Source organism: Bipolaris maydis (assembly GCF_028858645.1).
Source record: "Bipolaris maydis strain C4 unplaced genomic scaffold PSV08scaffold_7, whole genome shotgun sequence".
In the NCBI taxonomy this organism is placed as follows: Eukaryota; Fungi; Ascomycota; class Dothideomycetes; order Pleosporales; family Pleosporaceae; genus Bipolaris; species Bipolaris maydis.
In genome coordinates this window covers 992325-1011170 of record NW_027093863.1, presented here as the reverse complement: position 1 = coordinate 1011170, position 18846 = coordinate 992325, and the positions used below count along the sequence as shown (strand labels likewise).

At 53.5% G+C, this 18846-nt stretch overlaps 6 protein-coding genes across 6 annotated transcripts; 3 read left to right on the top strand and 3 right to left on the bottom strand.

Annotated features, from left to right (window-relative positions):
- Positions 1-706: 706 nt before the first annotated feature.
- On the bottom strand, positions 707-5312 carry PSV08DRAFT_42803 (uncharacterized protein). Its single transcript, XM_014227114.2, has 5 exons — positions 5280-5312; positions 4892-5097; positions 3140-4817; positions 823-3087; positions 707-766 (listed from the first exon to the last, which is right to left on the bottom strand). Exons 2-5 carry the CDS (start codon positions 4989-4991, stop codon positions 727-729), a joined length of 4083 nt encoding a protein of 1360 aa, XP_014082589.1. The 5' UTR covers positions 4992-5097; positions 5280-5312; the 3' UTR covers positions 707-726.
- Positions 5313-6938: 1626 nt separating this feature from the next.
- On the top strand, positions 6939-8961 carry PSV08DRAFT_202843 (uncharacterized protein). The gene has a single exon (XM_014227115.2). The coding sequence runs from the start codon at positions 6962-6964 to the stop codon at positions 8642-8644; it is 1683 nt and encodes a 560-aa protein (XP_014082590.1). The 5' UTR covers positions 6939-6961; the 3' UTR covers positions 8645-8961.
- Positions 8962-10989: 2028 nt separating this feature from the next.
- PSV08DRAFT_401973 (uncharacterized protein) lies at positions 10990-11981 on the top strand (the record flags this gene model as incomplete). Its single annotated transcript, XM_066093630.1, has 1 exon — positions 10990-11981. Exon 1 carries the CDS (start codon positions 11328-11330, stop codon positions 11979-11981), a length of 654 nt encoding a protein of 217 aa, XP_065949122.1. The 5' UTR covers positions 10990-11327.
- Positions 11982-12878: 897 nt separating this feature from the next.
- Positions 12879-15631, bottom strand: PSV08DRAFT_223565 (BRCT domain-containing protein; the record flags this gene model as incomplete). The annotated part of the gene is made up of 3 exons (XM_014227117.2): positions 15495-15631; positions 15000-15439; positions 12879-14949 (listed from the first exon to the last, which is right to left on the bottom strand). Exons 1-3 carry the CDS (start codon positions 15591-15593, stop codon positions 12879-12881), a joined length of 2610 nt encoding a protein of 869 aa, XP_014082592.1. The 5' UTR covers positions 15594-15631.
- Positions 15632-15997: 366 nt separating this feature from the next.
- On the top strand, positions 15998-17583 carry PSV08DRAFT_202837 (Alpha/beta hydrolase family-domain-containing protein). Its single transcript, XM_066092033.1, has 2 exons — positions 15998-16457; positions 16507-17583. Exons 1-2 carry the CDS (start codon positions 16124-16126, stop codon positions 17472-17474), a joined length of 1302 nt encoding a protein of 433 aa, XP_065949121.1. The 5' UTR covers positions 15998-16123; the 3' UTR covers positions 17475-17583.
- On the bottom strand, positions 17544-18581 carry PSV08DRAFT_180813 (uncharacterized protein; the record flags this gene model as incomplete). The annotated part of the gene is made up of 1 exon (XM_014227119.1): positions 17544-18581. The coding sequence occupies one exon, from the start codon at positions 18579-18581 to the stop codon at positions 17544-17546; it is 1038 nt and encodes a 345-aa protein (XP_014082594.1).
- Between the last annotated feature and the right edge of the window lie 265 nt (positions 18582-18846).

Below are 18846 nucleotides of genomic sequence, written 5' to 3'. Positions count from 1 at the left end.
TCTTATGTAGAACCACTGACATTTCGGCTCTATGGACCTGACACCTTAGGCCCCAAGGCGCGAGAAACGAATGCAGGTACAGGCACACTAGTCGACCAAGCCCGGATTGGGCATGGGAAGCAGTAGATCCGTTGGTGGAGATGCCTTGCCCCAGTATCACCTTGAGGCCCGGATGCCGGCAGCTTGTCGCAATCGATCCCACCGGGATAAACAAAGACCGGTACTTACGCAATGCAGGACCATGTTTCCACCTCACACAGCCAATGTCTGTCTAATCTTGCTCTCCGGACCGCCATGTCGCGTGTCAAAACCTGGTCCTGTCAAAAGCCCGAGGCCGCATGCCATACCACACATGTAGCCTTACCAGGCACCCGCGAGATTTGTGGAGTTGGCTTCAATGCACACGCCCGTCACGGTCAAACAAGCTTGAGATCTTCACCCGGGAACACGTGCCTTTGCAAGGTTAACAACACATTAAAATGTACTATCCACTACCGCTACTGCATATAAGAGCTGCAACCGTGTATGTCGCGACTTAGGCTACTTGGCCGCATGCACATAAACAATACACAGATTTCCGTGCTTTTCTTGGCCCATAACCTAGTAAATATCCTTCATTCAATTTTTTATACCAAGACAACAGGTGCCAGGTCTGCCCACATGTCCAGACACGCTATTGCATCCTAACCGGCAGGCGCCCACACAGAGTCAAGGCGTCCAAGTTGCCTAGAGGGCATATGGGTTCAGGGATCGGATGGTCAAGCAACTAAAGGTTTTCGGTTAGCAGAGTTCAAAAAAATATCGACAAGCACATTAACTTACGGAGGACTCTTGGTCAGATCCGTCTTAAGAATGACTGGAACCCTCGTCATCTCCCGTACGTCCTGGATGTAGTCGCCGTTCTCCTCGCGCAGAGTGAACCAGCTCAGGTACTTCTCCTTGTTGGTCAATTTGTTCTCTGCAGCCTCGCCGGCACTTTGGGCAATCTTCGAATCCGAGTTGACGCGGTGAGGAGCGCCAGGAAGATCGCGCCTGGTGGGCGAGGGGGGCATACTCTGAGTTGGGCGGTCGGGGTTCAGCGATACACCAGCCATGTTCGAGTTGAGGTCGTTGGCATCATCATCGTCATCATCGTCGTCAAATAGCGCAGCCTCCTCGTTGGTCGACATGGTGCCCGTGTCCATCTGCCTGCGCTGAGCTTCTTCTTGTTCTCTCGCACGCTGCTTCGCTGCCTCAGCCTCACGCGCGGCTGCGGCAGCATTGGCTGAACGGAGTGAGCCATGCTTGGGTCGCTCGTCCTCTGGGATGTAGTTGGATGATGGAACACCCTTCTCCCAGTAGAGCTCAAGCAGACGCTTGTTCTTGTCGAACTCGGCCTTCTTGAGAGGAAGCTGGTCACAATGGACGCGCTTCTCGAAGCCCCACTCGGGAATGAGCACGTCGAAAGCAGACTCGTACACGCAGAGGACGATACCTTCCGCGATGAGATCACCGCCACTCTCCTGCCTGACCTTGTCCATCTTGCGGCAAGCTTCAATGTGAACGCTCTGCTCTTGGGCAGAGTGAGCCGAGTCCTTCTTGGTGTTGCACATCTCAGCAGTCTTGGCGAGAGCCTCAATGTCTTCGGTGAACTCAATGGCACCGTTTGACAGGACAGCCTCCAACTGGCGGTGCACAACAATATCGGCATAGCGGCGGGATGGGTTGGTGAAGTGAGTGTACCTGGGGAGGTTGAGGGCGTAGTGGGGATACTGTTCCTCAGGTAGCTTGCCCGCGATAAAGTACTTGGCACGGGGCATCGACTTGATAACTAAGGTCTCCATACCCTTTCGGAGATCGTCATCCTCAACCTCGAACAAGCTGTTCTGGAGAGAACCGCTGCTCTCTGTGTTGAGCTCGTATCCAATGGCACCCATGCGCTCCGCAATTGTCATCAATCGGCGGGGGTTGGGAGGTGCTTGGCGGCGCAGAAGAGCCTTTTCTGGCAGGCCTGCCGCAAGCTTCTTCGCAACGGTGGCGTTGACGAGGTGGCTGAGCTCTTCAATGCATTCGTGCGCAGGAGAAGAGTCGAAAATGTTTTGCTCGACAGGAACGTTCTCGTCGTCCAATTGGTACATTAGGCGCAGCGCCTTGACGTCGGAAACGCGATCGCCAAAGCGAGTCTGGCGGAACTTTTGCGAGATGTGATGCAGCATCTTGATGTCCTTAGCACGGGCTGCCGAGACTGAATCGTCGTTGCCGCTGATAACGGAGTCGACCTCGTCATACGACAGCTTTCCAGAGCTCTTGATCACAGACTTGCCAATCCAAGTCTCATCTTCAAAGACCTTGCCAGAAGCCGGATCGGCCTTGAAGACAACACTGACAGTGTAGCGTTCCTCGCCAGGGTTGAGGCAGCAGATATCGTTGGACAGCTTAGGGGGTAGCATGTTGACAGTGCGGTTCATGAGGTACACGGCAGTTCCGCGCTTCTTGGCCTCACGGTCGACAAGTGAGTTGGCCTTGATAAAATGGGCAATGTCGGTCACGTGGACACCAATCTCGACGCGGCCGTCGTCGAGGTACTTGAAGTGAATGGCATCATCGAGCTCCTTGCTGCCATTGGGGTCGATGGTGAATGTCTCCTCACCCCTGAAGTCGCGGCGGTTCTTCAAGGCCTCTTCGCCGTCATTGGCAACCGACCAGTCCTCGAAGCCAACGTTCTTGATAACGGCGTCAGAGAAGTCATCTGGGCCGAAGTTGTTGTCGCGCAGGAGCGCATCGGTTTCCACCTTAAGGTCACCCATGACACCAAGCTGCTCAACAAGGGTACCAAAGGGATGCAGCGACGTAATGGGCCATCGCTTGATGCATGCCACAAAAATGCGGTCGGCGTATTCCTGGTGTTTCTCGACAAAGTCCCGTGGTGCTTGTTCGGTGGGGATAGCAATCAAGGGCACACGCTTGTCTGTAGGCTTGAACCAGACAATCTTGGGTTTATCCTGGCGCTCTGGTTGAGTTCGGCCAGTGTTGCCTTCGCGAGCTTGGCGCTCGGCTTCCTGCTTCTCCTTTGTAGCTTGGCTGCTAGGACGGAGGAGTCCGAGAGAACTGTTATATAAGTCAGTAAGAGTATGAATGTGCGTGAACCGTGACTGCTTACCCAGAGAACATTTGTCCTGCGACACGCTCGATGACGGCAACAATGTGACCTGCGTACAGAGGCTTGAGCTCATCGTTGATTTCCTCCTCCTCCATGAGGAGTAAGCTTTGTCCCTCGACTTCAACATCGTCATTCTTCTTCTGTGTTGGTCGCTGGCGAAGACTGCCACGTCGACGGATACCACCCTCAGAGCCAGTTTCAGGTTGCGTGGTGGCATCGTTAACGGCAATACTAGCACCGCGAGGGTCAGCGTTGTCCTTGCGCTTCTTCTTCTCTTCTTTTTCACGTTTCTGTCCCCACACTTCGTCAACGTCAAGAAGTTCAACAGCAACGAGATCTCCTTCGAGAGCTCGGTTCCTGTCTTTACTACCACAGATGAAAATGTCAGCATCCAGGTCAGTAGTCGTCACATAGGCATCGCTGCGGTTCTTCTTGTTGACGCGGAGGATACCGGCAACGAGTTGGCCGTCGCCGAGAAGGGCAGGCAGGGTTGCCTGTGGAAGGTAAGGAGTGAATAGTGTCTTGCGTTGCTGCTGATGTTGTTGTTGCATGTTCATCTGCGGAGCATGCTGGCTACCGCCGAGGCCACCTTGCATCTGAGCAGCCTGAAGGGCTTGCAAGTGAGCGATCTGCATAGGGTTCAGTGGCTGACCGAACATCTGCTGTTGCAGCAGGAGCTGGGCCTGAGGTGACTGCATTTGCATCTGTGGCTGGCCAGCATACTGGAAGTTGCCAAGACCACCAAGGGACTGGTTGACCGACCCACGACTGCGGTGACCGGGTTGGAAAGGAGCGGCATTGGCGGTTTGGTTCATGTTGAAGTTGCCCATGTTCTGCGACTGGTTGTCTTGAGTAGACTGCTGCTGATTGTTATTCTGGGGCTGTCTCCAGTTGCCCTCAAAGTTGCGTGATTGGCTGCGGCCATGGCCCTGACTGCCACGGCGTTGGAACTCGCCCTGCTGAGTAGCCTGGTTGGTAGGGTTCTCACTTGTGGCTGGGAACGAGAAAGATGGTCCACCTCGACCGGCACCTCCACCACCACGTCCGACAGCCATGCTCTGGCTACGGCCGTGGGCGCCTCGTCCACCTCGGCCTGAAGGGGTGTCGTTGGCGGCACCAGGTGCGCCAGGGCTTGCATCACGGTTGGAGCTGCCCTCAGTTGAGCCTGGGATGGGAAACTGGAAGCCCGAGGTCTTCCGCTTCGACTCGGCTTGCTCAGCAGCCTTCTTGGCGTCTGCGAGAGCGAGTGAGTGACGACGGGTGTGACCAGAGCCACCAGCACCGCCACCGCCGCGGCCACGAGGGTTTACATTCTCTCTACCTTGGCCACCTTGCTGTGCACCAAATTCGCCAAATCCAGAGGCTCCGGAAGAGGGTGCGGGTGGAGGACCCAGACCAACGTTGGGTAGGGCGGACTGGTTGCGGCGGTGGGCGGAGGGCTGGGCGGGAGCGTTCATTGGGACAGCGAGATGCTGTTGTTGCTGGGGCATCTGCTGGGCAAATTGGTAGTTGTTGACTTGGGGAGAGACGCTGGGCATTTGGCCCTGCATCTGAAAGTTGCCCAGCTGCTGCTGCGGCTGAATCATACCCATGTTGACATATTGCTGGTGTGTTGCGGCGATCTGCTGCTGTTGCTGCTGGAGGACTTCAATCTGCTGTGCAATGGCTAGTTGTTCCACTGTGTCATGCGTGTCAGCAGCTGCTAAGCTTACCAGACGTGAGAATGGGCGTCGAGGAGTTGGGCAAACGTACTCATCAGTGGCGTCAGCTCTGAGGGACTGCGGCGATGCGCAATATGCAGACGGCGGCCGGCGGGACCCATGGGGCCCTGCTGGCCTTGTTGTTGATCCATATCGGATATGGGTGTGTAGTGTTTTCTGTGCCCGGGTGCAGAGCGTGTGTACTAGTCGTGGAGTGATGGACGGACACGGAATGGCCAAAAAAGAAGCTTGTGTAGCCTAGTGGGTGTGAGCGAGGGCGGCCCAATGGATGGGTCCAGCGAGCGAGAGGGTACAAGAAAGGCAGGGGATGGGGGTGAAGGAGGCAGATGGGCGGTCGGGGTGGAGGAATGGAGCTGGTTGACGCAGGGCCGGCAGGTGGCATGCTTCAGAAGGAGCTAGCGGGGAGGGGACAAACTCACGTAAGAGCAAGCGTGCTTGTCAGGCGGTGCTTTGGGGAGCGAAGAGGATACTTTTTCTAGACAATGGGTCGGGTGGGAGGCGTGCAGGTGGCGAGGGCGGATGTCGTGTGTGGACAGATGGATGGATATCAAGGTGACCGGGGGGAGGGCGTGATAAGGAGGGTCGAGCTGGTCAAGGAGCGCGGGTTCCCTGGAGCGGGTTGCTGTGGGCAGTGCCAACACGAAAGAACGGGGCGGAGAGAGTGCTTCGAAGGAGGGAGCGATCGAGGAGAGAGGATGAGGGGAAAGAGGGGGGCACAGAGGGCTGCGGGAGGAAAAGGGCAGAGAGAGGGCGGCCAGCAGCGTCGACGGGCGATGAAGGTGGTGATGGGCTATGGCGGGACTTGGCCTGATGGTCGGATTGGGAAGCGATCGGCACGTGCTTGTCCGCCGCAAACCAGGCCTGCGCTCACGTACGTCACTCCGGGGGGCGGCGACGGGATGGGACGAGATGGGGGATGGGGATGGGATGGGATGGGATGAAAACAAAATGGGCCAAATGCACAGCACCCGCACCAAGCACCGGGGATCGAGGGAGACGAGCGAGGGAGGGTCAGCGCCGGGCTATGAGGGGGGACTGAGGCAGTCCTGCAGGCGTCGACGCTCTATATACGAGATGCTGCGTACCACGTCCACGCCTCGCCCTCGCCCTCGCCCACACGTACGCCTGCTGCGCGTTCCAGTCTCAGTGCGCGCCGGGTGAAGCACCATGTTTTGGTCTACACGTTTCACGCCTGGACAGTCCCGCACCGTTTCTGATATTCATCACAACAGCTAGGCCGCAGACGGCGGCACGCCCGCCACCGCCTGTGCGGAAACACGAGTCTGGCTGCTACACTGAGCAAGGAGAGATTGGCGTCCTCGCCTAGCTATGTAAATACGCCCATCTGCGTCGGATCACGGTGGGCCATGGAGGGCGCCGAGCAACAAACTGTCACATCAGCCATCGTTTGTCAGTGAAACGAGCGCCTTCAGGGTGCACCGAGCCCCGGTCCCACCAGCTTGCGGCGGCTCACGCTCTCCACTCGACGCGTCTGGTGAAGTTTATGAAATTCCGACACACTTGTTTGTCCACGGCACGACTCATGGAAGTATCCCTGGGCCCCCCTTCTCATCTCACTCGTCGCTCGATGATAGCGACAGACGAACACGATCGAGCTGTCCGACGTGATCGAGGTGGCACCCACTCGACCGCCCCAGCCAACACCAGCCTAGCGGCAGAACATGCACGGATACGTACTACCTACATAGTACTTGTACCCAAGCAGCAGAGCGCTGGGGTCGGCAACAAACTCAAATATGGGTGCCCATGTACCTGCATGCCAATGCATCGACCACTGTATACGCCAATACACATGTATATAAGTAAATAAACAAATAAATAAAACACCCCAAGACATGGCTCGCGGCGGCCAGGCGTTGCTGCTGCCCACGGCGGCACCACAGAACAGACAACGAACGTGTCGCCAACGCGGTGACAGCTGCGACAGGGATGTGCGGAGAGATATGCGCGCTCACGTGACCCCAGTGCTGAAGTGTACAGCCAAACTACTAGCGTCCAACCGACCGCTTTCACCTCTTTTCACCAACCACCCTTTCCCCAATCGCCCTGCCCTGCCCGACCCCTCCTCCACGCCGCCACAATGCCCGCCAGATCGGGTACATCGTCTTCCAGCATGCACACTGCGACTTCGTTTGGTTCGAGTTTCCTGGATGCTTCTCCGACACGCCTATCGCCGAACCGAAGCAGCCTGCGCCCTCACCGCGAGTCCCTGAATCGCGACCCCTACGAAAGTCCGAATCGGAAACTTGCCCTCGAGTTCAACCTCCGACTTAGTATCTCGGACAGCCAATTCAATGAAAAGCTCGACCAAGATGCAGCCGAGCGGGCCAAGCGACACGCCGAACAACTGGCCTACGCGGCCGAGGAACACGAGCGCGTTTTTCGCTCCGCAAAGCTAGAGATTGAGCGACTGGCCTTGGAAGAGGAACAGGCTCGTCTCCGCCACGAGGAAAACCAGCGGAGGGAGATTGAGCGCCTGCGCGAGCAAAAGGCTCGCGAGGAGGAGCAGGCCCACCGGAGAGCTCTCGAAGCAAAGCAGCGTGAAGAGGAAGCCGCCCGCCAGGCTGCCGAGCACCAAAAGAAGCTTCAGGAGGCAGATGCAAGGATCAGGGCTCAGAGGGAGCAAGAGGCTGCAGCTGAACGGCAGCAAAAAGAAAAGGCAGAGGTCGATCGAAAAGCTGCCGAGGCCGCTGCTGCTGCTGAGAAAGCTCGCCAGCAAGCTCCACAACAACCAGCACCACAGCCCACCGCCGCCGCCGCCGCGCCTGCCCAAGTAGCTGCGCCCAAGCCAGCGACCAGTGCCCCAGCGCCAACCAGCAATTTTGAGCAATTGCACAACCAATACCTCCAACTCCACCAGCGCATGAAGGAGTTCCGCAAGGCATTCTGGGAGGAACACAAAAAACCATCCTCGCCCCTCAAGGGTCCAGTCGGTGACGCTCGGCGCGCCCTCCGCACTCGACTTGGTCAGATCAACGTTGAGCGCAAAGACAGCGCCGCCGCCATCAAACGGCTCCGAACAGAGTGCTTTGACGTCGCCTTGGCAACACCAGGGCCCATGATTGATATCCGCCCATATATCGTTTCGCATCAGATCCCGCAACTAGCCAACCAAAACGACGCCGCATACCCTGCTTTCCTGCTTTACGTTTGGATTTGTTTTGAAAAGTTCCTTGTCAAACAATTCGAAAAGGAAGCGGCAAACACAGACGGCCGTATCATCCAAGAGATTGGCTTAATTGCAGCCAGTCTGTTTGGTGATCAAAAGTACATGTGGAACGGCCTTCCACTTACTGATATCGCCCTAGCCAAGTTCCACAAGGCCTGTCCACCTCTATTCGGTATTCGTGGCACCATGGATACAAAGGAAGGCCGGTTACGATTAGGATGGAGGCCAGACTCTACCCCAGAATCATACTCTCAGCGTATGCGCGGTATCGGCGCCGGTTATGCGTCCATGTCTCTCCGCTCATTTGCATCAAAGACCCCTGCGATAGCCACATCAGAGTACTGGAGAGCGATTGTTTCAATCTGCAATACTCCACCCGACCAGCTCTGGCCTGGCCATTTCGCCATTCTCAGCGGCCTGATTCGCGATTACTACAAAAAATTCATCCAGTTCTACGGTGTCCCTGCTCGCGCTGTGCTACGTCGCGCTGTCATCGACCTTCCAGCCCGTGCGCCTCCGCGTTGCAAAGACGCCGCTAGCACCATTGCTGTACTACACGAAAACTGGAAGAGAGAGAACCTTTCCTTGGAGTAGAGCCAGGTTTTTTTTACACATTACGGAGAAAAAAAAAGGATTGGTTTGGGGAGATTTTTTGATTCCGGATTTGGCATGCGTGCCTCTTTTGGGTGGGGGCCTTTTGGTTCAAATTATGCATTGGGACCGGCGCTTTATTCATACATCAGCCGTGAAGGAGCTGTTGTATCTTGCTTTCTTGTTTCTTATGTTTTCCATTGAGATTTATACAATGAAACGAGGGTTTTCTTTTTGCGCTGCAAGAGGGCATTACATAGCGTAGCCTACGCGGCCATACACTTTATTAAGTATGGATAACTTGAAATGAATATTTTTGCAAACATTTGTACTCTCCCCTTGAGTTCTTGACGAGTTATTTATTATTTCGTTTCGTGTGTTCAAGGAAGAATATAATGTATGCTATCATTTTTAGAAGATCCAGAAACCTACGAACAAGGGCAAAGAGAAAAAATGAACCCTCCAAAAATGGACCGGTAAAACAAACAAACGTCCCGTTAGAGCTCAAGCCACCAGATTGCCAGGGACAGAAACGACATCCTAAATACCCCCTTCCCCCCACATCCCTTCAATCTTTCTTCCACGCCCAGCAAAAAATCAGTAACCCCATGGTCCTTACCCTTTTTTCGTCTTGTCCGTTGAACTCTGTATCTAGCCTTCCCGCTCACTCCTCATGGCCCAATGAATATGCATTCATTACGCCGTCTGGTTGTATAAACGAACAATACCAATGACGGGTTTTAGGATTGATGTGAAGGATTTGCCTGCATAGAGTAAGGAAGTTTGGAGGGTATTCGATAAACGACATGAGGTTTGGGCTGCAGAATTTGCATTGGTTCTGCCTTGCTGTGATTGTTCAAAGTGAATAGGCTGGTTCTTTCTTTAGCATGTATGTACATGTCCGGTGTTGCGTACATGTTGGTTACATAACTTTCATGTGGCTTAATAAATTAGTGAATTTCAATAATCCGTACATACGTCCAAAGGGATCAGGAAATATCCTCGCTTTCATACGGTTTTTAGAATTTCTTGCATACCAAGTACATATCGCATGTACAGCTTTTTGGAGGTTTAGTTTTTAGTTGAAACCATGACGGAATATTCCGTCAAATGATGCTTTGACTAGGCAAGCTTCTTAGGAATATGCAACATGAGGTAGGATGTACGCACAAGCCTCCTAGCAAGCCTCTCATTTGTTGACAGTTGTATGCGGCTTTTGCCGTTCTTGCACAGACGACTCTGACTTGGACTTGTGGCGCAGCTGTTTTTCGCGAACCCAGAAATAGCATAGCAACGTTAGCGAGGGCGCTAGCAGACAGGCAAAGATTTGGGGTCCAAACTGTGCATGACCCTTCCCCGTTATCGGACGACCCACATCACCACTTCAACACCACGCCTGCTGGTTAGTGGGTGACATTCTTTGCTCTCACAAGTCGCCACGCCGCATCTGATGAGTTGTCTCATTCCTACAAGCCTCTGGTCGGCAATTCTTGGTCTTCCATTGGCCCCGCAACCCCTCTCCTGCAAGTAACTGTACCATCTTAACAGCGTGGCGCCGCAGCGGGAGCCTCCCCTCCTCGCATCATGGCTTTGTGGCTTGCCGCAAAATACTCAGAAGCAGGCCTCCATCTCTTGCAAATTTGCGCACATTCCTCTCCACTCCCTACTTTTGGCTTGGTCTAGGCAGACTTGCAGAAGCAACAAAGACGAGGGTCCAGCAGCGTTCAGCCTTGTGCCCGCCGAATCGTCGTTTGTTTCCGCTCATTTCTCCTAGCGCTGGTCGCCGTACTATTGGCCTAACTTCCGAAACCAACATCCTACAACACACCTTAGTTTAAGCCGCATGTTTATGTGAACATATCCAATCGTTCTCATGTCGTAGAGGTTTTTGGGGGTCGTTTGGCAGTTTTGGTCAGCGCAAAGTGACGTGTTGGGCAAGTGCTGGCGACATCAGCCGTCTAATGTTGGCAGTTCCACCAGCTGAGCTCATTCTCTCAGCTGCACGTGTGAATGCAGTAAGGCCGCAAACCTTTTTTGTCCGCACGTGTGAGGAGACCCCAAGTCCACTCGCAGCATGTCGGTGTGTATGGCTCGATCATGGCGCCTCCCCTTAGACGCATGTTTAGCACATCCCGTCTACCACCCTGTGCCACCGCCATTTGCTCCGCAATCCTTTCTCACCATCTCCCTACTTGACTGGGTGTAGTCATAGCTTTGACGGCCCTTCTTCACGTCCTATCATTCGCTAGGCATCTTCGTTTCATTCCTCTACCGAAGGGCGCAGTGACCTTTTTCAAGATGGAGGGCCTAGTTTTCCCCACACGTGCTTGAGGCTGAGCATCTTGTTTCTTCTGTGACGAACGAGAACACGTAGTGGACGCCTTTTCGCCGATTCGGCGCCATTGGTCTTGAGATCTGAACGCGTCTATGCACAATATGTTTCATTTAACGGGCAGATATATGTCTGCCTGGTGCCCGGTAGCTGGGTTCAGGCCAGTTAAAGTTTCTCGACTATCAAGACTACACTGCCGCTACTCTTAGTTGAGACTATTGGAGCATAAACTACCGTCGTATATCTCTTACTCTATACCCTCCTCCCACAAGCCACTAGTCCATCCCAGTGACCTCGACTACAACTCAACCCCTCCTCACTGAACACACCTGTTCCAAACTATCTCTCACCACCATGGCTCCCACCCCAGCAGATACAACCCCCGAAGCCCTCTCCCCCACGCCCACCGGCTCCCTAAAATCCAAGCCCACAACAACCTACTGGACAAAAGCAAATATAATCTCCACCACAATCTTCATCATTATCTGCGTCCTTCTCCTCGCTGGCGCCCTATCCCTCTTCCTCTACCGGCGCCATCAGACCAAAAAGCTCGCGACACAGAAACCCGACGCCGCGGCCCTCCTCGCCCCAAACAAAGACAAGGAAAACATGTTCAGCCGCGACCGCGCCAGCAGCGTAACGCTCTACGTCGATTCCGATGCCGACGACCGCAGAAAGCGCGCAAGCACCGATACCATGCATCTTGTCCCCCTGCACATTACGCCGATGGAGGAGCACCAGGATCCGCTTGCCGCCGGGCTTGCGACGGGTCCCGGGCGTGCTGTGACGACGGATCGTGCCGTCAGTGTAGGAAGCAGTGTTAGCGCAACTAGTAGTAGCGGGTCGCAGGGTTCGGTGCTGTTGAGTCCCGTCGATGGCGAGGCCGGAGTGAGGAGCGTGGGACGCCCGCGGAGTACGAGTACGGCGTCGACGCGGTCGAGGTATTATGAGAGGGTTGATGGGGGGGAGATGCCTCAAGTGCCCAGGATTGTGCATACGGCTGTTTAGGGGGAGCAGAGTGGGGGGATTGGTGGAGGGAGAGGGGCTGTCAGGGAGTTTTTTTTTCTTTCTTTCTTCTTTTTCTTTTGGATGCTTGAGGGTTGTTTTTTCATGGGTTGGTGTGCTATCGATATACCCTTTCTTCTTTTCTTGTTGTTCTCTTATACAAAATTTCATGGCCGGGGGCTGTTCGGTTCGTGATGAATGTTTCTCTAGACTAGAAAAAATATAGTCTTAGTCTTTATCTTGGCTAAACGATTCATCATGAGCAATTCCATCTTCAGATTCAAAAAACGCTTCTGTTGTGTATTCGACCCAGTGTACCTAGTCCTGCTTTCGCAGTGTAACCATGTACGTGTGTTTCCATCGCCACCAGCCCAGTGACTTGTTTCGGCCCCCAAAGTACACGTTTGATTTCGTCATGTATTTGGGACTCTACAAAACTCCAATAGAACCTCTCTCTGACTACTCGCTCCCACGTAAGCACTAAAAAGTATGCTCTGCAGCATTACCATTGCTATATTTGGATCTTTTACCTCCGATAGGCAACGATTGGATGCGTGCGTGGCAATCTCTATTTGCATCTACAGACGTACAAGTACGCGTACTCCATACTTTCTCTGCTTGAACCATCTTAGCAAAGAAAGAGTAATACGTCACATTTAGATGAAAAGAAAACAAAGGAGTTACGTGTGCATAGATAGCTGGTATTTCACCGCAATCATCATACTATTCATCTAATTATACACTCTTGCATGAGCCACCTTTCCACTCACGTCTTTCCCGCTTTTGGGCATCGCTACCAAGACAAAAGATCTACCGTGACGCCCATCGCTTTGCTTCAATGATACATTTGTCGAAAACGCGCATTAATTCCGCAACGTACGAAAAAAAAACAAATCACTCTCACTTCTTCCCTGCGGCCCCCACGCTCTCCTCACTAAGCTCCCACTGTGGATCCCAATGCACATACTGCGCCATAGTAACACTCAACAGCCACTCCGTCTTGACAATGCGAGGAATCATGTCGTGTTTCTTGGCCAACTCCCTAAATTTGTTCCAATTTGTGAATTCTCTCTTGTCAGCGTCGGAAATCAGATATAGCACATCGCCCTCATCCTCAACCTGGTTCTGACTAACTTCTTTATCCGAGGTATTAAGAATGCGTTTGGAAGCCGAGACAGTAGTTGGCCGACCTTTCCAAAGCGAACATTTACCGCCGTTGACTTCAATGATATCTTTGTAGGTATCGAACCCACCCGCAACTTTTTCGGTGCAGAAAATGGTCCAGTCTTTGAGGAGGCGGTGCCGGTTTTGCTTTGCGCGGTCGAGGGCTTCCGAGAGTTTGAAGTTGTTTACTTTTTCGAAATCCTTGTCTTGGAGAAGGTGCTTGTTGACTGGGGGAAGCTTGTTGTGCTTGAGGGCGTAGTCGAGATAGCTGGTTGAGACGAGAGTGGGTGCACAGGCGAGTGAGGCGATGAACTTTTTTGTTCGGACGGGATGCGGGGCGCAAACGAGGTCTACTTTTTTGAAGTCGTCGGTGATGAAGAGGCCCAGTTCGCGTAGACGTGCCTTGTCTTTGGATTCTTTGTCTGGATTGTTGGTCCATCTTTCATCTTTGGAGATCAACATGCGGAACTTGATTGGAGTAAGCTTCTCTTTCTTTGCTCGTTTATTCTTCGCTGGGACATCTGTAGTTTCTTCTTCTGTCTCCTCATCGTCTTCGTCGTCTTCGTCAACTTTGTCAAAAGATCGTTTACTCGACACTGAATCACGACCGCTTTTTGTTTGTCTTGCTCGTTCTTCGGTCTCATCTTCTGCTCGTCGACGTCCGCCATGTATGACGCCGCCCTTGCGCTTCATTTCTTTTTCGAATTGGGCAATATCCGGGGCAGCATCGTGTAGCTTTGACAGTGCTCGATCCTTGGCACCACGGCTGCCTGGTGTGTGGTTTTCCTTTCCATCTGTTTGTCGTGCAGATGCTGGGGTTTGCACACTACCTCCTGATTTGGCACGCTTAGCCTTCTCAGCCGCAGGCGGGCTGCGTGCTGGAGGCTCGCTCACTCTTGGTGCAACGTTGGATGTCGGGGCATTGTTGACTTGAGGTGCTGCCTTTGCAGCCTTGGTAGACTTTGTTTGCTTGGAGAAGAATATCTTCTCAGTAGCCTCACGGTCTATCTCAGTCTGGCCCAAGACCTCTCCAAGATTCGTCCGCGCCGGAAAGTAAGTGTAGCGATTGTCCGTCAGTGGCATCTCTCGGCATTTGGCGTAGCTGTCTTCCAGCCAAAGATGGTTGACAATGTTCACACCCCACTCTGTTGCTGCTTCACATTTTTCACTGTTCCTATGTGCAGCAATAAGATGTGTGTTGTCCTGTTTGAACGTCTTTGTGAATTCTGCACCTGTCGCCTTGATCAAGTTTTCTAGGTAAACGCGTGCTTCGCCCGTATAACTCGAAATGCTAATCTTGTACTTGTCGAAGCCTGGAATGCCTTGACGCGGCCGTGGATAGTGCATCATTCGCTGCATTGGATTTGTCCAGATACCGTGAGTGATGAGATAGTATAGCCAGCCGAGGTTGCCGACATCTTTCCGTGCTTGCGAAGCCTTGACATAGTCGGTACCATCCCGGTAGTTGCACACGTACATGTCCGCCTCGTCTATCTTGGAAGTCACACTACCGCCGCCAGCCTTGATCATGCCTGTTATGATACCCCTGAGCTTAGTGCTGATATCTAGGTCTTCTCCGAGCTTGACGCTTTTCCCTTCAAAGGCTTTGATAGCACGCGGGGGTTCGAGATGAGGTGGCGGTGGTACAGGTTCATTCTGGGGGTCTGGCGTGGTGGCATCTCGAATCTGCTGGCTTGTTCGTGTCGGAGGTATGGCGCCTGGTTCGACGTCGGCGAGGATCTCGGGATTTGGTAGCGTGTAGGGGCGTTCTGATATTCTCCGCCCAACCTTTAGACAGTCATCGAACCTGGTAATGTCAGCGATAGCCGTACTCTGTGCCCACAATGCAAATCTTACCAGTGGGGTAGCACAATCGTGAGCTGCAGGCGCTTGCTAATCGCCAACTGGCACCGTGGCTCGCTGATATCCAGCGCAATAAGATGCGTCACCCATTTGGACAAGCTGGGTGCAATTTGCCCGCCCATTGCCAGCACGCCACCTTCGATAGCCTCTTTGTCTCCGCTGGGTATATCCCCGCAACATATGACTACGTCGTTCATGAAGAGGGCTGGGTCTGGGCTGTAGGTCCGCGGGTTCTTGGTCTTCATGGCCTGGAGGGACGCGTCTACCCATGCAGGTCGGATGACATGTATCATGAGATCGAGGGCACGGTAGTAGTCTGGGAAGTCGGCCGTCTCTGAAACGATGTAGTTGATTTCTTGGAGTTTGTCTATGCGGCCCTTGGGGGCTTCAAAGGGCACGATCGTCCCCTGTGCGCCAGTAATGGCATGTTCAATCTGCGCCGTCTATTAACACTGTTGTATCAAACTAAAGTCACGACGCGTCCCATACCTCTTGTATACGGTCTTCAGATAGGCCATTGGGACATATGGTGAAACTGAGCTCTGAAAATAATCCTGGAGAGCCGTCTTGCATAGTTGTGTCCTCCATGGCGGCGATTGATTGTGATATGACGTTGTGTGAAGAATGCAGCACTGCCAATATTCTCCCACCAGGCGCGACTGGCGGCGCGTATCGATGCAGCGCGAACGCGACATGTGTCACGTGCGACCCCACCCAAACACTTCTATGCCGATTCCGTCACATGTATGGGATGACCAGGTATGTGGGGGCATGAATATCCCTTTTCATACTGACTGCTCTTGGAGTTACTGCTCAAAGAGTCTAGAGAGATTCTGGACTAGCTGATTAGACCATAAAGTCTACTGTTTTACTCGTGCAGTACTGAATCGCCACGTCCAGAATGGACCTCGGCAGTCTTCCCCAGATTATGCCGGCAACTCGTCACGACACCTGGAGCATCAACCCACGCTTGCTTTTGTCTTCTTCTCGGCATTCAAAACAACCACCTATCCACCCTGATCGCGCTCATATTCGCTCCCTCTACAAATAACCTCTTTTCCACATCATTGTCCTCAGGAGCAGACCACGTTTGCGCCCGGATAACCCCTTATCTAATCATGTCTTCAACCTACTTCCGGATAGACGAACACAAGGTACCAGCTTCGCATATCCGTGGATTTCCCCGATCAACGGCAACAAAACAAGAGGAAGTACTACATTTGGCCGTCAAGCAATACACGCCGCTCAGCAACAAGAGCCCCAAGCCCGGTGACATTACCATCATCGCCGCGCATGCAAATGGCTTTCCAAAAGAACTGTACGAGCCGCTGTGGGATGAGCTGCTCAAGCGGTGCGAGCAGCACGGCTTTGGTATCCGCGGAATCTGGATAGCAGACGTTGTGCACCAAGGCTGGAGTGGTGTGATGAACGAGAGTAAACTGGGCAATGACCGTATGCAAACCTACATGACTGTGCAAAGCAAAAAGCTAATTCTGAATAGCGGCATGGCTGGACCACAGCAGAGATCTGCTCCACATGGTCAACCTCTTCCGCGACCAAATGCCCCGTCCCATTGTTGGCGTGGGCCACAGCATGGGCGGCTGCCAGCTCGCAAACCTTGCTCTTCTCCACCCCAGGCTCTTTGAGACACTTGTTCTCATTGACCCGGTCATCCAAGGAAAAGTCTCTCTCAACGGCAACATTTCACCCGCAGCCGCCTCAGCAAGGCGCCGAGAGCTCTGGCCATCACGGGAAGACGCAGCAAAGAGTTTCGCAAAGAGCAAATTCTACCAAGCCTGGGATCCGCGTGTGCTGGATCGCTGGGTGCAGAATGGACTAAGAGACGTACCGACAGAACTGTTTCCCGGCGCAAAGAAGCCTGAAGTTACCCTCACAACAACCAAGCATCAAGAAGTCCTGACGTTTCTCCGCGCAAACTTCACCGCAAGACCAGGAGATAAGGAGCCCTCATCTGCAGATTTCACCCTCAGCAACCGAAAGCTGAACAGAAGAACACACGCAGACATGACGCCGTATGAGGAGCCCCAAACACCCTTTTACCGCGGCGAAAGCACAATCGTTTTCAACCAGCTACCATCCCTTCGCCCATCCTGCTTCTACATCTTTGGCGAACTCTCTTTTCTAACTGACGACGCCGTCATCGAGGAGAAGATGCAGATGACGGGATCAGGCGTCAACGGCAGCGGAGGCCGTGCAGAGGGCCTTGTAGACAACGTCACGGTCAAAGGGGCCGGACATTTGATTCCCATGGAAAAGGTCGAAGAGAGCGCGGACCACATTAGCAAATGGGTAGGCAAGGAAATGAAGAGGTACTGGGATTGGGAGCGTAAGACGGAGGAAGAATGGGAGGGCAAGCAGGGTATCGAGAGGAGTGTATTGCCCAAGCGGTTTGTCGAGGAATTGGACGCGCTCATCAAGCCAAGAGAGAAGAAGACATCCAAGTTGTGATCTATCCGTATGTGAATCTGAAATACAAATCGTTACTGCACCACTTTTTTTCGCTTTCCCCCCAAAAGCTCACTCCTTCTTACTCTCCCCCCTCTCCGGATAATACCCCCCAGCAAACTCTAAACTTGCCCCTTCCCACCTCTCCCTCTTGACCTCTTTCCAGCCACTCCACGGCCACCACCCCAGCCGCTCCGAAATCCTTACCTCAATCATCGCCAAAAAGCTCTCCCTACAAAAATTCGCGCGGTGCCCATCCGGAAACGGACTCGCGAGACCAAACCAACCCGGCTCCTTGGGCGCATGCGCCTTCAACTCCAACTTGTGCGTGTAATTACTGACTGAAATAGAAAAAGACCGGTCCTCCCAATCATTCGCCACGCTCATGAACGGCGAGAAGAGATTCAAATACGCGACTGAAAATGGGGGCACGAAATCTAGATTCAAGTCTGGGGAGCGGTAGCCGAGTAGGAAGGCAGTGTTGTATAGGATCTCGCCGCCCGCAAGACAGACACCGCGTTTCGCGTCGTTGTCCCAGGCCTGCACCCACATGTGTGCGTCTGGGAAGCTATCGGCCCAATTTTTTTCTTGGTGGATGGTCGCGCTGGTGTGTGTGTCTGCGGCGGGAAAATCTGTGCCGAGTGCGGGGATGGAGAGGGAGAGGGTGGTGGGGGAGCAGAGGGAATGGACGTGCCAGTGCAGTGGAAATGGGAGGTGGACCATCCAGCCTTCTGGCGTGCTTTTGTCTGATCGCCAGGCGGTGTGATCTGTGCATTGGGCTTTGAGGGTCCAGCTGCCGTCTTCGGCGGAGAAGTTGTAGCTTGTGAGGCCGTTGCTGGTGGTGGTCATGGTGCCCATGCCTGGGACTTGGAGCTCGAATGATTTGCCTTTGGGGTCGGCGATTACGCGCTTGATTTCTGGGATGAAGTGCTCACGCTGAAAAATGGGGTGTCCGGTTGATGGGTAGTAAGTGAAGGAGACCATGTGTGGGCGTGAGGGCGCATTGGGTACTGAGCAGATGATTAAAGCGATGTGAGAGCCGGATTCAAGGTCGAACTTGGAGTAGTAGCCTTCGAACTGCGAGGACGGGTGCGGGGCGAAATGCTCCATGGTGGTTGTTTGTTGTACCAAAGCTGACCTCCTGGTGGCGTTAAGGTTTTGATAATGTTGTGTTGGAAGTGTAACGCTCCTGAGGTGGGTCGCCATGTGGTTGAGCGACTCATGACGTAGACATTTGGCGTTACCAGCCACAACGTCGCAGTATTTCAAGAAGGCTCAATTCCCCCCAATGCACCCCCACTTTGTTGTTTCGAAAGATTCCTACATTCGAATCGACTATGAAGCTCTTGACATCTGTCTAACTCTACGTAATGTC